Here is a 22,617-nt window from a genome sequence, read left to right as displayed (position 1 = left end):
TAATTGCCGGCTATTAGCCGCTCTGCTTTGCTAATGAAGGGTTCCAATTAGCCGCCCGGTAATTCAGCCGGTCCCACGGAGCGCGGCGTGGATCGGCGGCCGCGGCGGGGTCGTGACCTGACCCCCCACCCGCCCCGGGGCTGGGCTGGGAGCCGCGGTGACCGGCGTGACGCCGCGCGTGGGTGGTGCCCGACGCCCGTGGCAACGAGCTCCGGCTTGTCCCAAACAGCTGCCAAACCATGGGCACGTACGGACACCTCACCTGCCTCCTCTTCCTCCTCCTCCGTGCCCCAGGTAGGCAGCCCTGGGCTTCAGCCGCACTCAAAGGAACCGAAAGAAGAGGGACGGGAAATGGGGTCCTTTGGGTGCCCACCCCAGGATGGGCACAGGGGGTGGCGGCTTCAGAGTCTGGGATATCTTGGGGGCATCACTGGGCACTGCAGGGGCAGCCTGGCAGGCTGCAGTGACACTGTGCTCTTTGCAGGGACCTTGGTAAAGGCAGCAGGTAAGAGCGGCGGTGCCACCCATACCCCCATGGGGACAGGGGACAGGACCCGGTTCCCTGACAGCCATGTGAGCTGCTGGTGGCCGTGGCCACACGATGCCAACCCTGGGGTGTCCCCCCAGCCCTGCCCGACCTGCCTCGCATAGTGACACTCAGTGAGGATGCTGCGCCGGGTGCCCGTGTGGCCGAGGTGTCTGTGTCCTGCAGCAATGCCAGCAGCAGCCCCCACGTCACACTGCAGCACGTCGAGTCCAGTGCCTCCAGCGTCACCCCACGCAACATTGATCCCAACCACCCCTTCAACCCCATTGCAATCAGTGCCGATGGCGTGCCCGCTTCCACATATAGGGCAGAGGTACGGCTGGGGGGCAGGGAGTGGGGCTGGAGCGTGTGGCACCCCACTGAGTGCCATGTCCCCACACAGGTGACACTGCGAGCTGGCGCAGAGCTTGATGCCCACAGGGTGAACTGGTACATGCTGTTGCTGCGCGCTGCCTGTCCCGGGGAGCAGGAGGTGACAGGGAAGCTGTACGTGAGGGTGACATCAGGACAGGCGCTGCGCTGTGCCTTCCCGTTTGCTAGTGCTGGTGGGGACGTGGTGCAGGTGTGGGCAGACGTGGCACCCCGTGAGCTCCTGTATGCGGTGCAGGCACAGCCACCGGGTGGGCTGACGGTGAGTGCCAATGCCCTGCGTCCTGCTGCCTCCCAAAGGGAGCAGACCCTGGGGACAGCACGGGAATGGAGTTCTGATCTCTCCTCTGACAGTTCCAGCTCACAAATAGTGGCACTCCACTCACACTGACCCGTCAGGGCCTGGTGCTGGCACCCGATGGTGGCTTCAGCCCCAGCAAGGACACCCAGGTGGGCACGAGTCCCTGCACGGGCAGCACTGTCACCACCACCCCTGGCACCACACACTGTGTCCTGCTCCCCCCAGGCAGACCCCAGGAATGCTCCAGCTCTCCTATTCCTGACCATGCCCCCAGCTCTGTCCCCTTCTGTATCCCATCCCCACTACGATTTGCATTCCTGACTTCGTCTTCATCCGTGTCCCTATGCCCATCCCAATGCCAGTCTTCTCATCCTCTTCTTCATCCCTATTCTCATTCCTATTCCTAACCCAAGCCCTATTCACGGCCCTCTCCATCCCCAGCCTTTGCCTCTATCCCTGTCCCCATCTTGCCTCTTTCCCTCCCCATCCCTATCCCTGTCTCCTTCTCCATTGTTGACCCCACCCCTATTTCCATCCTTGCCTCCATCCTGCCCTTATCCTCAACATCATCTCCAACCCCATCCCCATTCCAGTCCTCATCCCTGATGTCTCACAGCCACCCCTGTGCTGCCCGCAGACATTCAGGCTGGAGATAGAGGTGATGGACCGGCATGGCCAGAACTGCAGTGGGGCAGTGACAGTGGAAGTGCTGCCATTGCGCCGTCCCCCCCGTGTCACCATCCTGTGAGTGAGGCTGGCTGGGTGGGAGTGCTGGTAGCACCAGGCTGTGCCACACTGCCCGCTGTGCCCGCAGTGCTCCGCAGCACGACGTGGTGGTGCCGCAGGGCATCGGCCCCTTGGAAGTCATCACACAGGTCCGTGCCAGTGGGGACAATGTCCATTATGCCATCCTCGCTCCCACATCGCCAGCACTCTTCACCATCGATGAAGGTGAGCACGGTGGCAGGGTCCCCATGGCTGCCCCGTCCCCATCCCTGTGCTTGGCTCAAGGCTGTGCCACCTCCTGCAGTGACGGGTGAGATCCGCAGCACACGTCGGCTGGATGTGGCCAGCGCACGCCTCCATGTCCAGGCATACAACGCACTGCAGCCCTCTGACCAGGACACTGCTGTGCTCAATGTCACGGTGCAGGGGACAGACCGGAGGGCACCATCCTGTGTGCCGGCCCTCTATGTGTATGGTTTGGGGTTTTGAGGGGGATGCTCTGCAGTGCCTGGGAAGTGTTGCTGAGCAGCAGCCACTTTCACACAGGTCCCAGGTGCGTGAGACAGTGTCCCTTGGCAGCACGCTGGTGACACTGAGATGCACCGATCCTGCTGGCGATGAGGGGTCCCTGCGTTACACGCTGGAGGGACCAGCAGGCTCTCATTCCTACTTCCACATGGAGGGGCCACAGCTGAAGGTGTGTGTGGCCAGGGCTGATGAGCCACCAGCGGGGGAGCAGGGTCCCTGTGGCATCCAGCAGCACAGCAGGCTGTGGCTCTGGGGGATGCCCAGCACCATAGGACACCATGGCTTGGCAGGTCAACACCACCCTGGACTATGACACCGAGGCAATGGCTGCTGTGGGCTTCCAGCTGACAGCTACCATCGTGGTGACAGCGGGGGGACAGCCCCTGAGGAGCAGTGAGTGTCCACATCCCCTGCGCCCTGTGCCCATGTCCCCTTCACCCTGAGGGCGGTGAAGGTGGAGATGTGCAAAGCTCCCTTTGGACCCCAAACTGACACACAGCAGAGGAAGGGTTCCTCTCCTGTGGCCTCAGTGATGCCCAACCCCGAGGGCACCAGCGTGGCACCGTCCTTATGGAGCATGCCTAGTGCAGTGTAGCCGTGGGATGGTGCCAGTGCTGCTGTGTGCTGTGTGCTGTGCAGCCCACGTACCTGTGCTTGTGACGGTGATGCCTGTCAACGAATTCACTCCGGAGTGCCCCAATGGCACCATCTTCACCATCTCAGAGACAGCAGCTTTTGGCAGCATCGTGGGGCGTGTGGTTGGCACTGACCGTGACCGCCCACCAAACAGCCTCGAGTACAGCCTGGAAGGGGGCACTGGCCCCGCACAGCCCTTCTCCATCGACGCACACACCGGTGGGCGCCCAGCCCTTCCCCTGCCCCACAACCCAGACACATGTGGGTGCCTGACAGCTCGCATGACCCCACAGGTGAGATCCGCGTGGTGGGGCCGCTCGGCGCCCCTCGACGTGCTGGATACCGGCTGACGGTGCGGCTGACGGACACCCACAACGACCTGGACCCGGGGAACCGGCGGAGCCGCCTGTGTGATGTGACCGTGCGCCTGCAGGTGTGAGCGTGACGCTGCGACCGCCCCGGGGGTGGCACTGGGCTGGAGGGTCCCCACGGGGACCGGTTGGGATGAAGGTGAGCCGGCTCTGCGCCCAACAGGCTGTGCCCGAATGGCCGCCACTGTGCAGCCCGGAGGTGCAGGAGCTGCGGATCACAGCCGGGACAGGCAGCCGGCAGCCCGTCACCCGCCTGCTGTGCCGTGCGGACCCCGAGGGCAGCACGCTGTCCTATGCCATTGTCGGAGGTGAGGAGCAGCCGAGCGCTGTGACTCGTCCCTTGGGCACGGCCGGGTGCTGAGCAGACCCTCCAATGCAGGCAACGAGGATGGGCGCTTTCGGCAGGAGGGCAGCGTGCTGTCCTACATCCCCAGCGGCCTGGCCGAGCCCCGCACCTTCGTGCTGCTGGTGGAGGTGTGGGGCAGCGCCGGTCCCCCCCGCCGCAGCACCGTGCTGGCTCTGGTCGTGCACGTCACCCCCCGCAGCACCCCAGCACCAACCAGCACCACCGCCCCGAGCACGGTGAGCAGCGACCCGCCCCACGGGGGGCTCCGGCGGGGACACCCCTCACCCCTCACCTCTGGCCCTGCAGACGCTGCGGAAGGAGCCGCTGGTGCTCAGGAGGACGGAGCTGGTCTGGATCCCACCGCCTTGGTTTGTGGCTGCGCTGACCGTAACCGGAGCCCTGTTCATGGGCAGCCTGTGCTGGGTGGCACGCAGTGTGATGCGCAGGTGAGCCCCGGCCAGCAGCACGGTACGGTACGGTACGGTACGGTACGGTACGGTATGGCACAGCGGGGCGGGGGGTCAGGGCTGGTTTCTGTTCCTCCTGCAGATGCCGAAAGCCCCACGAGGCGCTACTGAGTGAGAGGTGGGTGCTGGGTGCTGGGTGCTGGGTGCTGGCAGTGGGCGCTGGGTGTAGTGGAGGTTCCCGTGTTGTTCCGTGTGGGGGGATGTGGCACGTGGGTGTCGATGTCCCCCCGGTGTGAGCAGCGCTGTCCGCCCGCTCCTGTTCCCGCAGCTCCCGGGATGCAGCAGCACGGAGCAGCCCGGCCGATGGGGCTCGGAGCCGCCCGGCCGGTTCATCCCGGTTCCCGGTACCGCCGCCCTTCGACGGCCGCGCGCAGGACCCACGTGAGCGCCGCGCCCCGGGGGGGGTTGGGGCTGAGCTGCCGGTGTGAGCGGGGCTGTATCCGCAGGGACCGGCAGGGGATACGTGTTCAACAGCGTCACCGGGGAGCGGCGATGGATCTGAGCGGGACCGAGCGGGACCGGGAACCGGAGCGGGGAGCAGCCATTAAACCGTGCATTGAACTGTGACTGACATGGGGCGACATGGGGCGGCGGGGGGGGGAAGGGACGGAGCCTGGAGCGGAGCTGGGACGGACAACCGGGACAGAACCGGGGCACGAACACAGCCCGGTACCGAACCGGTACCGAACCCGGTACTGAACCCGGTACCGAACCTGGTATCGAGTCCGGTACTGAGCCCGGTTCTGAGCCCGGTTCTGAGCCCGGTACCGAACCCGTCCCGTCGTCCCGGCCGTGCCCATAGCGCTGCTCCCACCGCGGCCCGCGCTCTTTCCGCCGCGCCCATTGGTCCGCCGCCCTTCCCTGGTGGCCAATGAGACGGCGCGGTCCGCCGGAGGGCGGGTCGTCGGGCCGGTGTCACGTGTGCCTAACGTGCGCGGCCATCCGGAGGCGGGGAGGCTTTAATCTTGACCGACGTCCGCATCGACCTATCAACGCGGCTGTTTCTCTCCCGGCGGGAGGGGCTCGTCCTCTGATTGGCACAGAGCGCGGCGGGGCGGGCCTTGGACGGCGCGGTTGCTATGACGGCGCGCATCGGGACTCCGCCCCCTCGTTGTCCGCCATCTTGTTGTTGATTGGAACGGAGCGGGGCGGGCGGCAGCGCGGGGGGTCGGCAGCGCCCGGGAGGGCAGGAGGAGCCGGCCCGGTGAGAGCGGCGGGATGGGCCGGGCTGAGGGGATGGGGGGGCACAGAGCGGGGAGAGAGGATGGGGAGGGGATGGGGATGGGGAGGGGATGGGGATGGGGATGGGATGGGGAGCGGGCGGCTGTGGGAAGGATGGGCGGGGAGGGGTGGGGGGCCGGGCCGGGCCGGGGTTGTTTGGGGCCGGGGCTGTTTGGGGCTGTTTGGGGCCGGGCTCTGAGCCGTGCGGCCCTGAGCGGCCCCTCCTTTGTGCCCTTCCTTTGGCAGACGCTGAGTGCGGCCAGGAGCCCCCGGAGCGCGGCGGTGCCATGAGAGCGGCATGGTGAGGGAACGGCATCGGGACGGAACGGCTGTGCCCGGCTGTGCCCGTGTGTGTGTGTCCCTGTATGTGGCCATGGCTGGGGAGGGCTCGGGTTTGTAGCCCAGCTGCTGCCGGGCCCCGCGCCCCTCCATCTTAGTGCTCTGAATCAGCACAGCCCCCATTTTTCCTTCCCGCATTGTGTTTCTGTGGTGCCGCTTTGCCCGTGTCCCTGCTCTCCTCCCCTCTGTCTCAGCTCCGTATTTCGAGCTTTGGCAGCTGAATCCCAGTGCTTAGACTTGCTATGGAAGCGCTCTATGATGGTGTGGGTCTCCTGGCTGATCCGTGTGGATGGCAGCATGGCTAACAAAGAACTGTACTGTAACATCCTTATCTGCTCAACTGATATGGCTGACCTGGCTGCTAACAGTCAGGGCTTCGAGGTAGAAAGGTGCTCTAGCTGGCTTCAGACCAGCTCCCTTTTCACTGTAAGTCTGATGGAAACTTGATATAGAATTGGATGCATCATATGTTAGGTGTCATCGTCATTAACCTAAAACAGGCCTAATGTGGGACAGCTTAATCCTACCTAACAGTTCCTTGTTGCTGGGATTGAGGGGTGTTTCACTGTGGCTGAGTTAGCTTAGCACGGCCCTAAGGTAAGTGCCCTATTTTAGAGCTGGAAGCAGTGGTGCACTTCAGATTAAGCATAGACTCATTATGTGCCAAGGTAACATTGGGCTGATGTATCAACTGCATAAAGCCCTTGTTTATGTTTGCTAAATTGTCATCCAGTTACATTAGTTTCATCTAACTGTTTCCAGATGTTTGAATGAACAACCTGTTCCGTTCTAGTTAGAGTCTATCAGGCTGACTTGACGTGTCCTTTTCATGGCATCACCTCTGCTTCCTGTCTAATAGGGACTTAGGGAGAGCAGGGGGAGTGAGCATTGGCTCCCTGAGGCAGAATTCAGTGTATACCATGTCATTGAAGACCACAAGACTGAGAAGGACAGGGACCTCTTCTGAGCACTGCCTGTGTTTTTCCTTGGGTGGTTGATATTCTCACTAGTCCCTCATGGCAGCTGTGCATGTTTGTGATGTTGAAAAAGAACAAGTGAACGTGAATCACTGCTGAGATGAGAGCGGTTTCTAGGAGCTGCTTCTAGTCACTGGGAATTTGTGCCACCTTCTCCATGTAGCTCCTATTGCATTGAGTTCATATAATTAAAGTCTGCAGCCAACAGGAGGCTCGTGGCCTCTCCCTGCTGACAGCTGAGTGTGTGAGCTTTACCAGTTAGACCAGGGAGCTGAAGACATTTACTCTGACCAAGCTCCTTTCCTCCTGCTTTTGTGAGCAGTAGGATGATCTGATTCATCGTAAGGATGGCAATATCAGGCAAGTCCTTATTCTCACAACATTCCAGAAGGCAAAATCACAATTAGATGTGCTATGGGGGATCCCCCTTTAGTGACAGATTGTACACGACCACAGATTTGCATGTTACTCTGCTTCCGTTGCCAGTATTGGGAAGTCAAGGTTAAAGTAGCAAGCACTGTGGTCCAGAAATGTCTGAGCTGAAGTTGTACCCGTAGCCTTAATCAGTTAATTAGCCTCCTTGACAAGCATTACAATTTGTTCTTAATCGTGCAGTTCCACGCTATTCTCGTCCATGCTAAGCTTCCTAGTGTTTTCTTCTCTCATTCCTTCGCCCACATATGGTGCTTATTAAATTTATCAACCTCTGAAAACGTGACCTTGTGCAGCTCCATGAGCGTGAGGTGGTGAGCCCTGCCCAGGCTGGGAGCTGCCTGCTGACCATCTGCTTGCAGGACACAACCTCCTGCTTTCATAGATCACCAGATGCCTGGATAGATCTTGATTGTTAGTTTATTTCTCTGTTTCTCAAGGTTGCAGTGGAGCTGGTGAGCGGGTTATGAGGCAGAGCATGCTGTCTTATGGATTGTGTTAAGTCTGAAGTTGAATATGTACAGCCTTTACTCTTGAGCAGGTACATTCCTTGCACAAGTGGTTGAAGCCATTGAATATCTGATGAAGACCTTGTCTGGGCCATCACTCAGGCATTGTGTTGTAACCCAGGTACTTAACACACTGCTATCAGCTTCCTCCGATCCATCCACTATCAGTTAGCATTAGCATGGTGGAGATGTGCAGCAGAGTTCAGTGCTGCTGCTGGGCTGCAGAGTCCTGGAAGGCTGCAGCTTAGTGCTGGAAGCAGCAGCCTGTTTTTTCCTCTTCTGTTGGCAGCATCACCCCAGTTGTGGTGCTGGGCAGGGTGTAGGTTTGAACGTAACCTGTGATGTTTGCAGATGTGTGGCAGTTCAGCAGAGCCCTTTCTCTGTGCCTGTACGGTATGACTGGGCTCAAAGGAATGTCTGTATTTCCTGACTTCTCAGCCTTTGAGAAAGGATGTATCAGAAGCCAGGCTGCTAAATCCAAAGGTTCCCTGGTGAGCTGAGGTGGGTGGGCTGGAGGAAGGAGTGAAAGGAACGAAGGTGTGCCAGAAACCTCTGCAAGAATCACATTGACTATTGATATAACTTGTTGTAAACTGAAGGAACCCTTCAGATGTGCAGAGGAGCAGCTGGCAGCTTCCCTTTTGTATTCCAGTGTGACAGGAATGCAGAGCAGGATGCTGGCGAGTGTTTAATCTCAGGTTTGTTGCTGCTGTCATAAGGGCCATGGGGGAGGAAGAGGAAGTGTCTGCATGGCTGCTTAGTTTCTGTTTTGCAGGCACTGCCTGTGCGCGGTGCTTTAGCTGTTCTGATGTGGCAGCAGCTGTTATTTTTGGCTTTCCCGGCATGCTGTTCGAGTAGATGCACTTTCTAATGGATGCACTTCTCCTAATTGTCATGTTGGGATGCTTATGCTTCCTATGTAGCCCCTCCAGGTGCGAATTACCTTGCAGGTAGTAATTAGGAGCAAGTTATTTGCCTTTTTGTTTTCTATCTGCATTCTGAGTGGCAATAACTGTGTAAAACAAGCATGCTTCTTTATGATGCTATTTTTGCATAATCCTTGTCAGTATCTGGTCAGTTTCACTTACAAGAAAGGATTTTATCCCATTCTCTTGGAAGAACTGCAGAATGGGTTGGAAGGGACCCCAAGGATCACAAAGCTCCATCCCCCTGTCATGTGCAGGGCCACCAAGTTCCATATCTAATACTAGATCAGGCTGCCCAGGGCCCCATCCAACCCAACCTTAAACACCTCCAGGGATGGGGCATCCACAGCCTCTCTGGGCAGCTGTGCCAGCAATTATTCCAGAATAAGGGAGTGAGATTTGCTATTAGAGGGTGCCTCCATATTGTGACATCCACAGTACTGTTAACATTACTGCAGTTGGTTCCGTTTAAAGACAACATGGGTGTAACTGCCACAGTTGTATTAATAGAAGATCAGTGCCAACCAGATCTGAATAATGCAGTAAAGAAAGTTGCAATGCAATTTGCCTACCGTGATGGGATGTTACTATGCGTGGTTAAGAGCTCTGACAGATAAGCTGTGTCTGATTTAGCTTTTGTAGTTCGAAAGGTTATCTCCTCCACCAGCTGTCCTGCTTCTTTGCCAAAGGTTGCCTCCCTGGTATTAGGAGCTGCAGCAGTTCCTGGTCAGCTGCCACCATTTACTGCATAATTTTTCTTCATTAATATCCATTGTAGCGCTGTGTTGTGAACCAGGCCAGATGAAGAACGGATGGGCAATCTCTTTTGCTTCAAATGCTGGTTGGTAGCTTTCAGCTGATGCTTAGAGAAGTCATTTGGGGGGGGGTCAGTGGTCTCTATAAATTAATTAAGAGCGGCTGTCAGAGCCCTGATGAGTATGTGAGAATATTGGTGTCCTGAAAGGAGCTCACTTTGAATTCAGGTCCCAGCCTTGAAGGAGGGTGTGATCTCAGATATCCCGGATTGATGAAACAGGTGAGGATCAAAACACAAGCTGTTAGTCCTTGCTAACCTGTTTCCATACAACATTTTGCAGGCTGACTTGCTTCTGGCATCCCGTGCCCTCTTGGTTGTAAGAGGTTGGCTCCGTATTCCAGTGACTGTTCAACAGAGAGAGTTTGGGTAACATCTCTAAGGTAACTTTTCTGTTTTGCACAGAACACAAATGCAGCCACATTAAATATCATGCAAAGAAAAATTAGCTGCTTGCTTTTTATTTCTCATATTGCAGTTTTATCCTTACAGTACGGGTAGATATTGTTTGTGGGGAGGATGCTCTTATTTTCAGAGGAAACTACAGGAACCCCCAGTAAAAGCATGAAATGAGAATGAAAGACTCGCTATTTATTAACTTGTAATCAATTAAATGAGAATTCTTTATAATAAGAACTAAGCTGCCAGGTTTTGGAGGCTAAATCTGTCATGCATTAACATTTTGGTGGCTGAATTGAAGCTGATTTCAGGACTTGATTATTGTCTTTTTTTGTTTGTTTTTCCTCTCCTTCCTGTTTTGAGTTTAGCTTGGTGGAAGACGATAGCTTGGTCTGTTAGTCTTGCACGCTGATAGGCTACTTTGTGCTCTCTGAATTTGGAAGAGGCTCTGGCATACCTGCTGTCTTCCACCAATTCTTTATTAACAAAGATAGGACTCAGTAGGACTACCTGTGTTATAAGCATCTGTTTACCTCCAGGCTTGACTGACCTCGGGAGACTGATTTTAGGTAGTGATTGTGTTGAATCACTTCTTTGGTGAGGAGGTCTCAGGGCTGTGGAACTTGTGGTGTTTGGTGGTTTGAAGTGCAACAGGTAACAACCAAGAATGCCAAAAACACCATCACTACCTTCTTGGGAGAGGGAGAGGAGTGTTATGGTGGTTCCTCTGTTGGAGATGCTCCTGTGTCTGTCACAGCTGACTTACATCAGATTCAGGTGCTGATTTAAAGACTAGCTCTGCTGTGACGTTGCTCTTTTTTCCCCTTGTACTGCATGGTGAGTTGTATTTCTCCCCTCTTAAAGCTGTCCATTTAAAAACAGCACATCAGCTTGCATTCAGATTAGTTGTCCACTGTTAGTATCAAAGTGTTCTCAAGCGTTTCAGAAAGTGAATTTAGAAATGCCAGGAGGGTACATGCAGACAGGGTAGGGCTGTTCTGCATCCTTTGACAGTACTGTCTAAGCAGCTTGAGCCTGTGTGGGGAGACGGTTGTGATCTCATTACAGCTAAAGACAGGCAATAAGCAGCTTCGAGCACCAGAATCAGTGCAGCAATGTCTGCAGATGTCAGTGAGTTATTTAAAGCAGGAAGGATTTGGGAGCGAGGCCTGGGGGATTGCATGGTCCTGTGTTTAGTAGTAGGAACAACTAGAGAACAACTACAATGAAGACACTGAAGCTATTGCAGAGTATGAAGCGTAGCTGCTCCCTTGTGTTGTAGCACTGTGGGTTGTAAGCAAAACTAGCAAAGGCCTGGAGCTTTGGAAGGCCCTCACGGTGCTCCTTTCCTAGCAGAAGGATTATTTCACTTTTCCAGGCTGTGATTTATGTGTAAACTCCACTCCAGGCTAATCATGAATATGCAGGTTTTGCCAAAACGAAATGTGATTGTCTTCAAGTCTTATGAAAACATTGGGATGTTTTGTTTTGTTTCCTGTTTGGACTGAGTCTGATGCTTTTCTTAAGCTGTAAAAGTGACGTTTTCTTTGGGTACAAAGCTTCTTTATACAATTGAAGTCTGACTTCTTTTTGCTGTTCTTCCCGAGAACACTGACCTGAATACGCTTACTGAAACTTGTAGCTAAATCTGAATCAGTCAGCATTATCAGGCACCTTTTAAACATCCTGTATAGAGCTGAGAAAACCACCAACTGCTTTAGACTGAACAAACAGCGCTTTTGTACCTTGCGAAATCTGAGCAGCTTTTACTCTTCATTCTTCAGGTTCTGTGGAAAGTGATGTTTCCTGCAGCATCAGCACTGTTGTCTTTCCTGCAGAAAACTACCCTGTTTATTATTCTTTCAGTTCAGTTAGACTGTGTATTTTTGCTACCGCGCTGTAGTTAATCACAGTTATCACAGGATTGCAGGGGTTGGAAGTGATCTCTAGTCCTCATCACATCCCCCATCCTCCCCCCAGTCCCAAGCAGGTTCTATACATAACCATTTTTTTTGTTGTAGCTCTCATGGAAATAAATAGGAGATGCTGCTTTTGAGGTGACCTACGTATATATGTAGAGGTGTTTTAATAGATACAGTCTGATAGTAGCTCAGCTTTAACAAATGACTTCTTTTTTGGTTTTGGAGTTCTGTTACTTAGATGGTGGCCTCAGTTCTAACCGGCGTTCTGGAAAGAGCTTTGAGCTCTGCTTGAGCTGCTTAACATCTAGATAAGGTACTGGAAATTTGTGACCTGGGGAGTGTCTGTAAGAACCTGTTTCCAACTGCTGCAGTGAGCGGGAAGTTAAATGTAGGCTTTGTTTACCTGATTCTTTACTTATTCTGAAAAGGAGGAGTTTTGTGTTTCAGGCCTTCAGAATCGAGCTGGCTGCTGTGCTGGGGTGCTCTGAGATACTTGCTGTCCAGTCTCAGCAGGGCAAGGAGAGAAGTAATGAAGGTTTGAAGCGTTAGAGGGCTCTTCTATTTAGAATGGCCTTAAAAATATAGTAGAAGTAATTGTGTTGAGTGATTGTTGCTTTGGCATCTAAGAGCACCCTTACCCTTAGATGGATGTTTCTTTCTGTGCTGCCCTTGTTACTCTGGATCACTGGGAAGAAAGCACCAAAGGATGGCAGTGCTGTAATATTGCAGATGTTTTAAATGCCAAGTTGTGCTTTTTGCCCTTCAGAATGCATAGCATCTCTCCAAGCCTGGAGCTGTGACCAGCTGTCCAACTCATGTATCTTCTGAGAAAGTACCCTCAGATTCACATTGCCTTTCATTGTCACTCAGGTGGCTGGGGGTTTCTGGTCATTCTTTGCCCTTTACCTTCCAAAGCACACTGCAGACCACAACGCACTCTAGAGGTACTCTGACAGTCTGAGTGATTGAGCATCTTGCAGATGATAACAAAAGGCCCATATCAAAACACCTTCCCTGACCCTTAAGGGACACCTGCTTAGGAAAATGAAATGATAACAAGTAAAGGGTGTGGATTTGCAATGTGATTATGTGGCTTCAAATCCCCGTGGACGTGCCTGTAAGGTCATTTTTACTACCAATGCATGGGACAGCTGCATTCATCAACAGGTTCACCCTTGTCTGGTGCAGCTCTGCCACTGGAATCCCTTCATGTAGATACAGTTACAATGAGGAGCCGGGCTTTTGAAGTAAAGCTTGTTTTGCTGTGAATATTGAAAGGGGAGGCAGTGATATAAGGGCTTTTTTCATTTCATTCTCTCCACGCTGACCTTGTTATATTCACTTCAGAATGGCTGTCCACTCAGTACAGTAAAGCAACCTGCAGTTCCCTCTTCTCATGTGATAAGTGAAGGCACGTCCTGGGCACTGATTGGTGTTACAGTGTGGAGCACAGTGCGTTTGGCTGCTTTGCACTTCTCCACCTCTCTGACCTTATTCCGCCGCTTCCCAAACCCCTGGATTCGGTTTCATGTTAGTGCCTTGACACTCTGTTAGCAGAAGGAACTGCTAGATAACAGCTGCTCCTTTTCTTCTGGCACAGGACTTTGTTTACCAGAACAAACTGAGTTTGTTTGGTTAATCTTGCTTTTGTGCTCTTAAATCTTCCTGTGGAACTGATGTGCTTCGAGGTTGTCCTCTTTTTCTGCCATTTTGAGCAGAGAAGTTGCTGAAGCATTTGATTCTTTGACCAAAGGCAGCTCAGCATCCACTTGAAAGCAGTGCCCTAATTTTAGTTGCTATTAGCAATCTCTGTTCAATAATTAATGGATTGGGCCAAAGAATTTCAGCAATTGTAGGAAGTTAACTGTCGGGTAAGACTAAGTTGAACTGGAATGGGTTGCATCTTGCTTTGTACATGTGATGGCTGGGCGCTTCTGACCTGTTCAACTACAGTGGGAAGGTGCAAGACTTTCTGTATTTCTCCTTGCTTTGAGTATTTTGACAGTGTTCAGACAACAGCTGGGCTCTACGATAAGACCCCATGTTGCAATTAGGGGCCTGCCAAATAAAATGCAATCTTTTTCTAGGCGGAGAAGTTGACAAGCCCAGGTGAAGCAAAGTATTTGTTCAGCTTTACCTTTGTGTTAAGACAGAGAAGATTCCAACATGGGTCACCTCCCTGCCTTTTCACTCTCAAGCTCAACTGACAGTAAAAATACATAGGTTTATCTGCCTGGGTATATCAGGTGAGAGCCCTCTTGGCTAGTTGCAGATGGCACGAGGCTGTGAAGCTTACTGTTCCTGCCTTTCTTTGCCTGGAGGGGCAGGTAGAGCTTATTCAGATGATGCATTTAAGGCACAGTATTTGTCTGGTTTTGCTCAAATGAGCTGCTTGTGTATCTTTAGCTCTGGCAGAAGTTTCTCAGATCAGAACGTTACTCTGATGTGGTATAGGGGTGGCAGGAGGCAGAGGTAAGATTCACACCGTGGCTAAGCGTGTTTGTTTCTGTACAGAAGCAAGAAGAGGGGAGTAGTACTGATGTGTTTGCTTGTTTGGATCTTATGCTTGCCCTCTTTTATATGGAGTGGTTCTGAATGGGCATAGCTGCAGATTTCCTAAAGCCTGGGATCCTGTAGTTCCTTTAAAAAAGCCAGTTGCTGGGAATCCCTTTATCTGACGATGTTCGTTTCTGTATAATTAATTCTTAAACAGCACAGGAAAAGAGCAGCGTGTAGATCTGAGGAGCAGATGGATCAGAGCAGTGTCACAGCCCACAGTATATCACAGTAATTGTGAAGTTGCTTTACAGTGAGTTTGAAGCAAGCCAAATTAAATGCGGATTTTGAAAGTCGTTAAAGAGGAGATTAGCTTGCATGTGATGATTCTTCATTGGAAGCTGGTGTTTTGCTTTGATGCATAACTCCAGCTTGATAGATTTAAATCTAGATGTTGTCCTAATTCCTGGGAAACAAAACATTTGTGCTGCTTCCTGAGCACTGGAGCCTGTGCCTGCTCCTCGGCAGCTGAATGTGCAGAGGGCAAGGAGAGCACAGAGCATGTAGTTGTTCTCAGTGTGCTCACTGGATGGAGTTCTTAGCTGTCTGCTGTGGGCTCTGTGTCTTCAAAATGAAATACGTTTCTCTTAACAAATCCTGAATTGACTGGCTTAGCAGTAGCTGTGCTCTACTGCTTTGGGAAGTCCTTTTCCCTCGTCGTGCTGAGAGCATGTGTTTGCTTGTCCTTCCTCTCCAGTAGCCTACAGGTAAAGCAGAGGCGAAGGAGAAGCGCTTGGTTACTTGGGTCAGTTTTCTGGGCAGCAGAACTGTGCTATGGGGGTGTAAAGGAACCAAAAACTCCTAATGCTATGAAGTGCAGAGAAGTACAGACAAACTCTAGTGTGTTTTCATTGCTGGCAGTGTGAGGAAGAGGTGGGTGAGAGAGTTTTTTTTCCACCAGTCCTAATGAGTTCTGTTTGTCTTCTGCATTTAAGATCTCAAGATAAATACACGAGGTTGGCAAGTTGCTGCAAAAGGATTTTTGCTTAAGTCAGGTCTCACTCAGCAGATTAAGAGAATGTAATTTCCGGAGCTGGTAGAGAAGGCTTAGGAGTAGGTAATGCACATCATGCAAGTTTTGTTGTAGTTGTTATCTTGCCTTTCATTTGAGGAAAGTGGTGGAAATAGAGTGGGGTGAAGGACAGGGAGTCTGCACTGAGTGTCTGCATGGTGACCTGAGGAGTGAGCTGGCTTAGTCATAACTGTGGAGCAGCAGCAAATTATCAGACTGTTTTCTGGCAGGCATGAGTTTGTTAGTGGCTTCAGTGTGTGGATAAAGAAAACCCAGCCTGAGCCTGCCTCTGGTGCTGACGGAGATGTGCTTTAATTATATCCATATCTTTGCTGAAGAAAATCCTGCTTGAGGCAAAAACTCATTCTGGTTTTCTTTTGGTTGTTTGCCCAAGTAAACACTTTTCATTGTTGAAAATAGATACTGAAGGTTTCAAATCCACCTTGTTCCCAGAAGGGGGCAGGGGAGACTTGCAAGTTCTGGAGTCTGATAAATGTACTTGTGTTTATGCTACGCTTCTGGGCAGAGCAGGTGCTGCCATTGCCTTGGCAGGGGGAGCATGGCATGGTGAGGTGCCTGCGCAGTGCTGGGAGCCTGCAGCAGTCAGCTGGGCTGCCAGCAGTTCTTTCTTCGGTTCTCCTTTCTCTTGGGGAGCAGCTTTAGAGAACAGCTTTAGAGCAGCTTAGAGTTCTATCTCATCGCTGCTTCATGCATGATAAACTGATATTTTATGCATGGGATGTGCACGAGAATATGGAGGCATCAGAAAGCATTTTCCTTTCAATATCTAGAGCAGTCTGGCTGCTTGGCATCTTATCTGGGTAACAATCTGAGTTCTTTATTCCACTGTGTAGATTCTTTCTACTTAAAGCTCAGAAAAATCTTCTCCATGAAACTGAAGTTGTTTTTCAGGGGGACCTACTCTTGCTTTTTGCTCAGTTGGCTTCCCAGTGCTAAACTCAGCCTTGCCAACAGTGGGAGAGAGGCTTCTTTTGCCAAATACATTAAAAATGGGGTCATGCACCTCTCCAGTGAGCTGCTTTTACATCCTGCAGAGAGACCTGTGGTTTCTGTGACAACCTGGAATACAGACAGAACAAATTCAGCTATGTTAGTCTGCATTTCTGACTTCAAATTGTGGAAGCAGCTACTTTTTCTCAGGATGCTGTTTGTTACAGTGTTCTGGTAACATGAGGTAGCTTCTATCTGTCCATTAGCAGTGGACACGAGCTGTATTTGTGGATGAGGAAGAGCAGTAAAGGCCATTTAACTCAGCTTTATCATGTGTTTTGATGCCATCTCCCACAGTATTCTTGAATGCAGGTTTGGATGTTACAGTCTGGATGAATGGAGTGTGACTGTAAGCGCACAGGAGTGCTGCAAAGAGTGAATGGAGGCAGAGGAGGGTGAAGTACTGATTCACAGAGAGCTCTTTCTATACAGCAAGACAAAAGCCATTAGAAGTTCTGTTTTGTCCCAGTTGTGGATCTTACTGTGGCAATCAATTACCTGCAGTAAGTGACTTTATTTTCTTTAACTACTTAAACTACTTCAGGAATATAATTTAAGCTCAGCTACGTTTACAACTTTTGTAATCATTATTTGAGGTTTGTTTCCTTGTGGCTTTTGTGCTCCTGTGGTTAACATTATAGCTTCTGCATACAGTTACTGGTTCAAAAGCTTCACTCTCCCCTTGGTCTGTGCAATCTAAAACAGCCCAAACCACAGAGTGCACTTTGAGATGCATCTGAGGAGCTCTTTTGCTGTGTTGGTTATGTGCTGCTTTTGTAACAGAGCACATTATAAGCATTTGTCCCAGGTCAGAATGGGCTGCTGGGATTATCCCTTGTGTCTAATCTCATTTTAAATCTCTGTACCCTTACAGGCAGCTCACTCTGACCTGCTGGGGTTTTCCTTCGTGAAAACTCTTCTTGCAGCCTTTGTGACTACAGTACTTATAATACATTTCAACTTGGATTAAACTGTGAAGGGAAAGCTGTGAATCTTCACCTGTAGTGCAGCATGGAGTGCTTCGAGTCTGCACCCAGTTAAATGGCAAATTAAACGATTCATTAATTACTGTTGCCTAGGACTCCATTCAGAAATGTCCAAATGGTCCTTTGTTGGAAGGTGCAAAACAAACCTGAAATAACAGGGGGCAAAAATTGTCCTGAAATTGTTCATTCCTGATCTCAATGAAAACCAAAGATTTATGGGACTGATCTTGTTTCATTCTACCCTTTGGACTTGCATTTGGGGTGCCAGTGTGTTTCTTGCTGTGTGGTGCTTCCCCAGTGCCTCAACTTATTGCATGCTGGGATGTTCTCCTTGGTTTGATGCAGCTCTGAACCAGGTTCACTTGTCTTGCCCTAATTTTGGGGCATAAAATCATCTGAAGTTTTAATTGCTCCTTGATTAAGATATCTGCTTTGAAGGGTAGTCTGCAGTCTGTGCATGTCAATGAGCTGAATTAGTGTTTAAGCACTAAGCAGACCTGCATCCCAGTCCCCCCCAGGCACCCTTGCTTGTAGCTTTTCCTGCTTGCAATAGACGTTCCATTTAAAGTCCTGATCTTTAAGCAGTGGTCTTAAATTCTTTTAATATCTCCCTGCTGATAAGAACAAAGAGATGAGACACGCTATTAACGTGTAATAGCAGTGGGCCAAGAGCTGAGCAGAGGTCCCCAGGCATAGGATTCATAATCCTCTTAAAAGAGGGAGAATCAAAGAGGCTTTGAGAAGTCACCTTTTGCAGGGTGAGAAACAATCCCTGTGCAAAGCTCTTGGTGATCGGTTTCTCCCAGTGTTTCATGCTTCATCTAACAGCACTGGAAAATAGATGTAGATGAGTCCTGCAGGAGACTCTGACATCTGTAGAGTCTTCTGGTGCCTCGGGTTTGCACAAGCAGAGGCCATCAGTGAGAAGGCAGCTGTGTGTGTGTGGGCAGATGGCTTTGTGTGACAGTGTTATGGAGTGAAATAGTAGTAAACAGGGCAGCAGCTCGCGAGACACTTCATCTAAATGCAACCTTGTGCTTCTGCTTAACAGTGTGTAGCTTCACTGCAGCTTTACCGTAGTCTCATTTTGCCACATGTACGTTCTGTTGTGGGAAATGAAGGTGTCTAAATTCAGAGTTTTCCTCGTGGTTTAATTAGTTGATATTTAAAGAGAAATACTTGCAGTGTTTGATACTTAAATGTTAACAGTCAAGAACTGAAGATAGACTTCCTAATTCTGATTTATGATATTCTGGTGAATTTGCTGGGCTGGGGAGATTTGTGTTTACTCATGGACGTACTGTTTTTCTCTCTGAATAGACCTATTCTCATGCAAGGCCGTCCAGCTGCAGTAGTGTTGGAAACACGGTGCTTATCCATGAGAGCCACAGCTGTAAGTCCTGGTGTTGGTGGAGCAAACTGTGTAGGTAGGCTGGAATGTCTGACCTCCATGTGGCAGCGAGGTGACGCACAGGAACTGAATTTGCAGTACCTTTAAGGTAAAACCAGATCTTACAGGAATCCCCTGTTTGATCAGAGCTGTGTCCAGGGGCAGCTATTGCAAGCAGAGCCAAGAGCTGACTGAAGCAGGTGTTGATCAGGTGGAAGTGGTGTTGGTAAGGTCATGAAACCTGCCTTGTGAATGAGCGGAGTTCTTTTGAGAAGGTCCTGTGATGTCGCTAACCTTGAGGCACACTGTACAGCAAATGCTGATGAGTGATACATGTAGCTTTGGAGCTGAAAGAACTGTTGCAGTGATTTCCTACCTGAAATCCCTCCAGAAGAGTCAGCTCTTGCTTCCAAAAGCCATGGCTGCACAGAAGCGGATGGCTTTCTGTTGTGACTTTGCTAACAGTTGAACCAAGGTAAAGGGAGCACTGGATGTAACCCAGGCAGCAGATTCTAAGAATTCTTTGTTGTTCAGGAATCAATGTTGTTTGGATAATGTTGTTGCTGTTTTTCCTGGCTTTCCTCCCCAGTGTTGCTTGTGCACACTGCTGCTGTTTGTCATGCCCTAGTTAATCACAGAAGGCTGTTCCTTGCTCTCACCTTTATATATGTCTTAGTAGCCCTCTTGCTCTGGAAAGAATGCTAGCAAGAAATAAATTGGGTTTATTTTTGAGGAGGTAGAATGTTGGGAGTGTTAATGGTGTGCTGTGGGAACTTAAAGTGTGAAGAATTAAAACTTAGTGTGTTTCTTAACATGCCACTTAAATCTTTTTTGTCCTAACCTTTGCTTTTATATCAGTGTTACATAGTCCTGCTGTGAATTATCGTCAGTGGTAAGAGCACAACTTAGCAGCTGCTTGAAATGGAGTGTTAGCCTTCCCTCCCAGCTTCCTGATTGCTCCTTTTGTCACTTGCGTGTCTATTGAGCCACTTGGTTTACAGAGCTGTTGGGACCTGCCTGCAAGAGTGCTGGTGCAGCTGTAAAAGAAATGACAGCAGAGAGTTGAAAGTGCTGAATGATGGTTCTATTGGCAGCAGCTTGTCTTTAAAGTCACAGTGAGACTTCACTGAGCACGTGGTGGCCAGGCAGTTGAAGCTGAATTAAGTTGGCTCTGCTTCTCCTTTGCGTGTCCTTCCTCTGCTGGATGGCTCTCCCCTTTTCCTTTCAGTGACACTGGCACTAAACCAGCGCAGGAAGCCACGCTGGCAAAAACAATGTTCTTCCTTGGGTGAACTTTCTTGCCAGAGTGGTTTCTGAGCAGGGTCAGGTGAGTGCCACTGCTGACTCAGGAGTGAGAATGGGGCTGAGGAGTGCTAACTTGGATTTACTTAAGTTGTTTTGAAGCCTGGGATGCATCTGAAGGAACAAAATGTAGCATTTGCCAAATACCAGCTTTGTTAATACTGTGTCCTCCTGGATTGGTTTGACAGCTTCCACTAGAGGCTGATTCATCTCTTCCAGAGCAAACACTGCAGAAATTGTTGAATTGCAGTTTTCCTGAAGCTGTTTCATTAACATGCCTATGCCTTGCTCTAGAAGTTGGGTTTTCGTAGTCATTCAGTCTTTGGTGTCTTGTTTTCAATGAGAAGGCCTTATGTAACAGAGTTCTTCTGGTATTGGTACCTGCAACCAGCTGAAAGCAGAGAACCACGACCTTCCCAGCACGTTTCTAAGCAGTCATCAAATAGGGGAAGCATTTTCACTTGGTTTTGTTTCAGTCAGTATTTGTGCTGGTAATGTGGGAAAAGAGCGATCAGTGTTTCTCTTGTGGTCATTTCTAGAACATGCGAGTTGCTTGGTGCTTATTTTGATTTTCTGTCTTTGGTTTTTACATGGAAATACAAAAAGAAAACCCATCCCAGCTGCAGTGATAAAGTCACAGATGCTTCAGGCAGACTCTGCTCCTTGAGCATCACAGTCTGCACAGCAGTGCGAATCTGCACGTCACGCAGGCTTGGTTCTGGGTTGTTTTTGTTTCGAATGAAGATCACCAAGATAGATGATAGTTACGCAATTTCTGGGAGAGTTCTGTTACAGAAGTTGGCCCAAAGCTGTTCATTCGCCTCAGTGACTCTGTTAGTCATCGTTCTGTATTTCAGCCTGCAGACTGCAGAGTGACATATAACTTAGGACAAGCAGCAGCTCAAGGGAAGTCAGTAGCCGTGCCGTACTTGTTGGATGCTCATCAGTGTGACCTCATTTTGTCTCATTAAATAGACCCTCCATGCAGCACTAAAATACCCTACGTGCTCAGTTTTGCAAGTAATCCTGTTCTGCAGCAGTCCTGAAACAGAGGTGAGCTGGGAATGTAAACGTTGGCTTCAGGCGTGAGGATAACTATCAGCAGTTCTGGCACCTTGTGTTGATACAACTGTTTGTACAGCTGCCCGATAGATTGGGGATCTGACCTGAGTTGAAAAGTAATCCTTCAAACCAAAACAAAATGCTGGTTTATTTTTAACTTCAATCAACTCCCTCATTTGTTTCCCTGCGAGCAGTTGTACCGGCACGGCAGGGCTGAGTGGGAGGGTGCTGCTCATGCTGGTGCAGCTGTAACTGTGCTCTGAAGAAATAACTGAAGGATGGATTAAAAACTGATTTGGCACAGTCGGCGCTGGAAGAAGCCTGCACTGAATTTGTTTGAAGCCAGGCATTTGGATGGAGTTGGATTCGTTGAGGAGGATCGCTTTAAAGAGCAACCAAAACAAGCAGCCGTCTCCACCCCAAAATGTGCCCTGTTTTTCACCAAATTAGGGAGAAGGTGGTGGATGAATCAAGTATCAGCACACACCTTTTGCTGCTGCAGGTCAGGCCTTTGATGCGTGTTTTCTGACTCTGCCATTTGAGAGAGATCTGGAGTCCTGTCTGCTCACTCAGCTTTTCTCCCTTAATACAAAGTTTTTATGTATTTTGAAAACAAAAACTATTTTTACCAAGTACGTGTACGTGAATCTTGTTTGGTTTTTATTTTCAGATAGGTTTGTTTTATTGGGTAGCCCTTGGTTTCTCCTTTTCTTCCCTCTTCCCCCCCCCTTATCTTCTAGGGGTTCCTTATGAGGTGGAAGAGGTCTGAAAGCAGAATCCTCCTCGCTTCTACTTTGGCAGCTCCCTTATGGCCTGCAAGTGGCTGTTTGCTCCTCAGTGGCTGTTTTTCCTCTTGCAGAATCCTCACTTTATCCTCTGTGCATTGCTTTCTGCGTGGACAGGTAGGAGGCATTACGTCAACCTTATTTCCAGTTCCTGTCCACCACTCTCAAGTTTGAAAACTGATTTTTGTTGCCACGCTTCTCTGAATTTTGGTGCCTTTGCTGGAAGTTTCCTCCTGTTGTTGTGCAAGCTGGGAGGCTCCGGTCCCATTCTCCCTGTAGCTTCGTTTACAGCCTCAAGGTGCACAGTTGTTCCTACTTGTTGAGGCTGTGTGGAGGTGTGAGTGGGAGCTCTGGCTCTTGAGCTTCTGGGCGTTGTTAACTCAGAGAAGGTGAGGTAAGAGCTGGCTTAGGGTGCCAGCTTTCCCCTCACTGTGACACAAACCTGAGATGTGAAACACCCTCTGGCACAGAGCAGTTCTCCCCAGCGCTGCCCATCCTTAGCAGATGTGCACGTTGCCATGACTTCACTCCTTCCCTTTCTCTGCCAGCAGTGCTTTGCTGTGCTGAACAGTGCTTTGCTGTTCCTCTTGCTCAGCACAGGCACCACCAGTGCTGACTCATTTACTGCCTTTGTGTCAGCAGAACAGCATGGGGCTTTACCTGCTCGTGCCTCGCGCCTTCTG

At 50.6% G+C, this 22,617-nt stretch overlaps 2 protein-coding genes across 3 annotated transcripts in view; both read left to right on the top strand.

The window, feature by feature from the left end:
* The first annotated feature begins 364 nt into the window (after positions 1-364).
* CDHR4 (cadherin related family member 4) lies at positions 365-4,858 on the top strand. The gene is given in 18 exon segments (XM_015874550.2): positions 365-413; positions 416-505; positions 628-860; positions 930-1,178; positions 1,271-1,366; positions 1,855-1,961; positions 2,032-2,168; positions 2,248-2,413; positions 2,490-2,640; positions 2,762-2,864; positions 3,111-3,326; positions 3,401-3,540; positions 3,642-3,786; positions 3,858-4,060; positions 4,131-4,270; positions 4,374-4,409; positions 4,560-4,672; positions 4,738-4,858. Coding segments are annotated over 18 exon segments (2,415 nt in total). The 5' UTR covers positions 365-379; the 3' UTR covers positions 4,794-4,858.
* Positions 4,859-5,385: 527 nt separating this feature from the next.
* IP6K1 (inositol hexakisphosphate kinase 1) overlaps positions 5,386-22,617 on the top strand; it is a 30,826-nt gene continuing 13,594 nt past the window's right edge. For both annotated transcript variants that reach the window (XM_015874553.2, XM_015874552.2), the window contains exons 1-3: positions 5,386-5,495; positions 5,759-5,813; positions 9,793-9,892. The gene's annotated coding sequence lies outside the window, so the exon portion shown is untranslated. The remainder of the gene's footprint in view (positions 5,496-5,758; positions 5,814-9,792; positions 9,893-22,617) is intronic.

The sequence above is a fragment of the Coturnix japonica genome, chromosome 12 (genome assembly GCF_001577835.2).
Source record: "Coturnix japonica isolate 7356 chromosome 12, Coturnix japonica 2.1, whole genome shotgun sequence".
Classification (NCBI taxonomy): Eukaryota; Metazoa; Chordata; class Aves; order Galliformes; family Phasianidae; genus Coturnix; species Coturnix japonica.
This window is presented reverse-complemented; position numbering and strand designations above follow the sequence as displayed.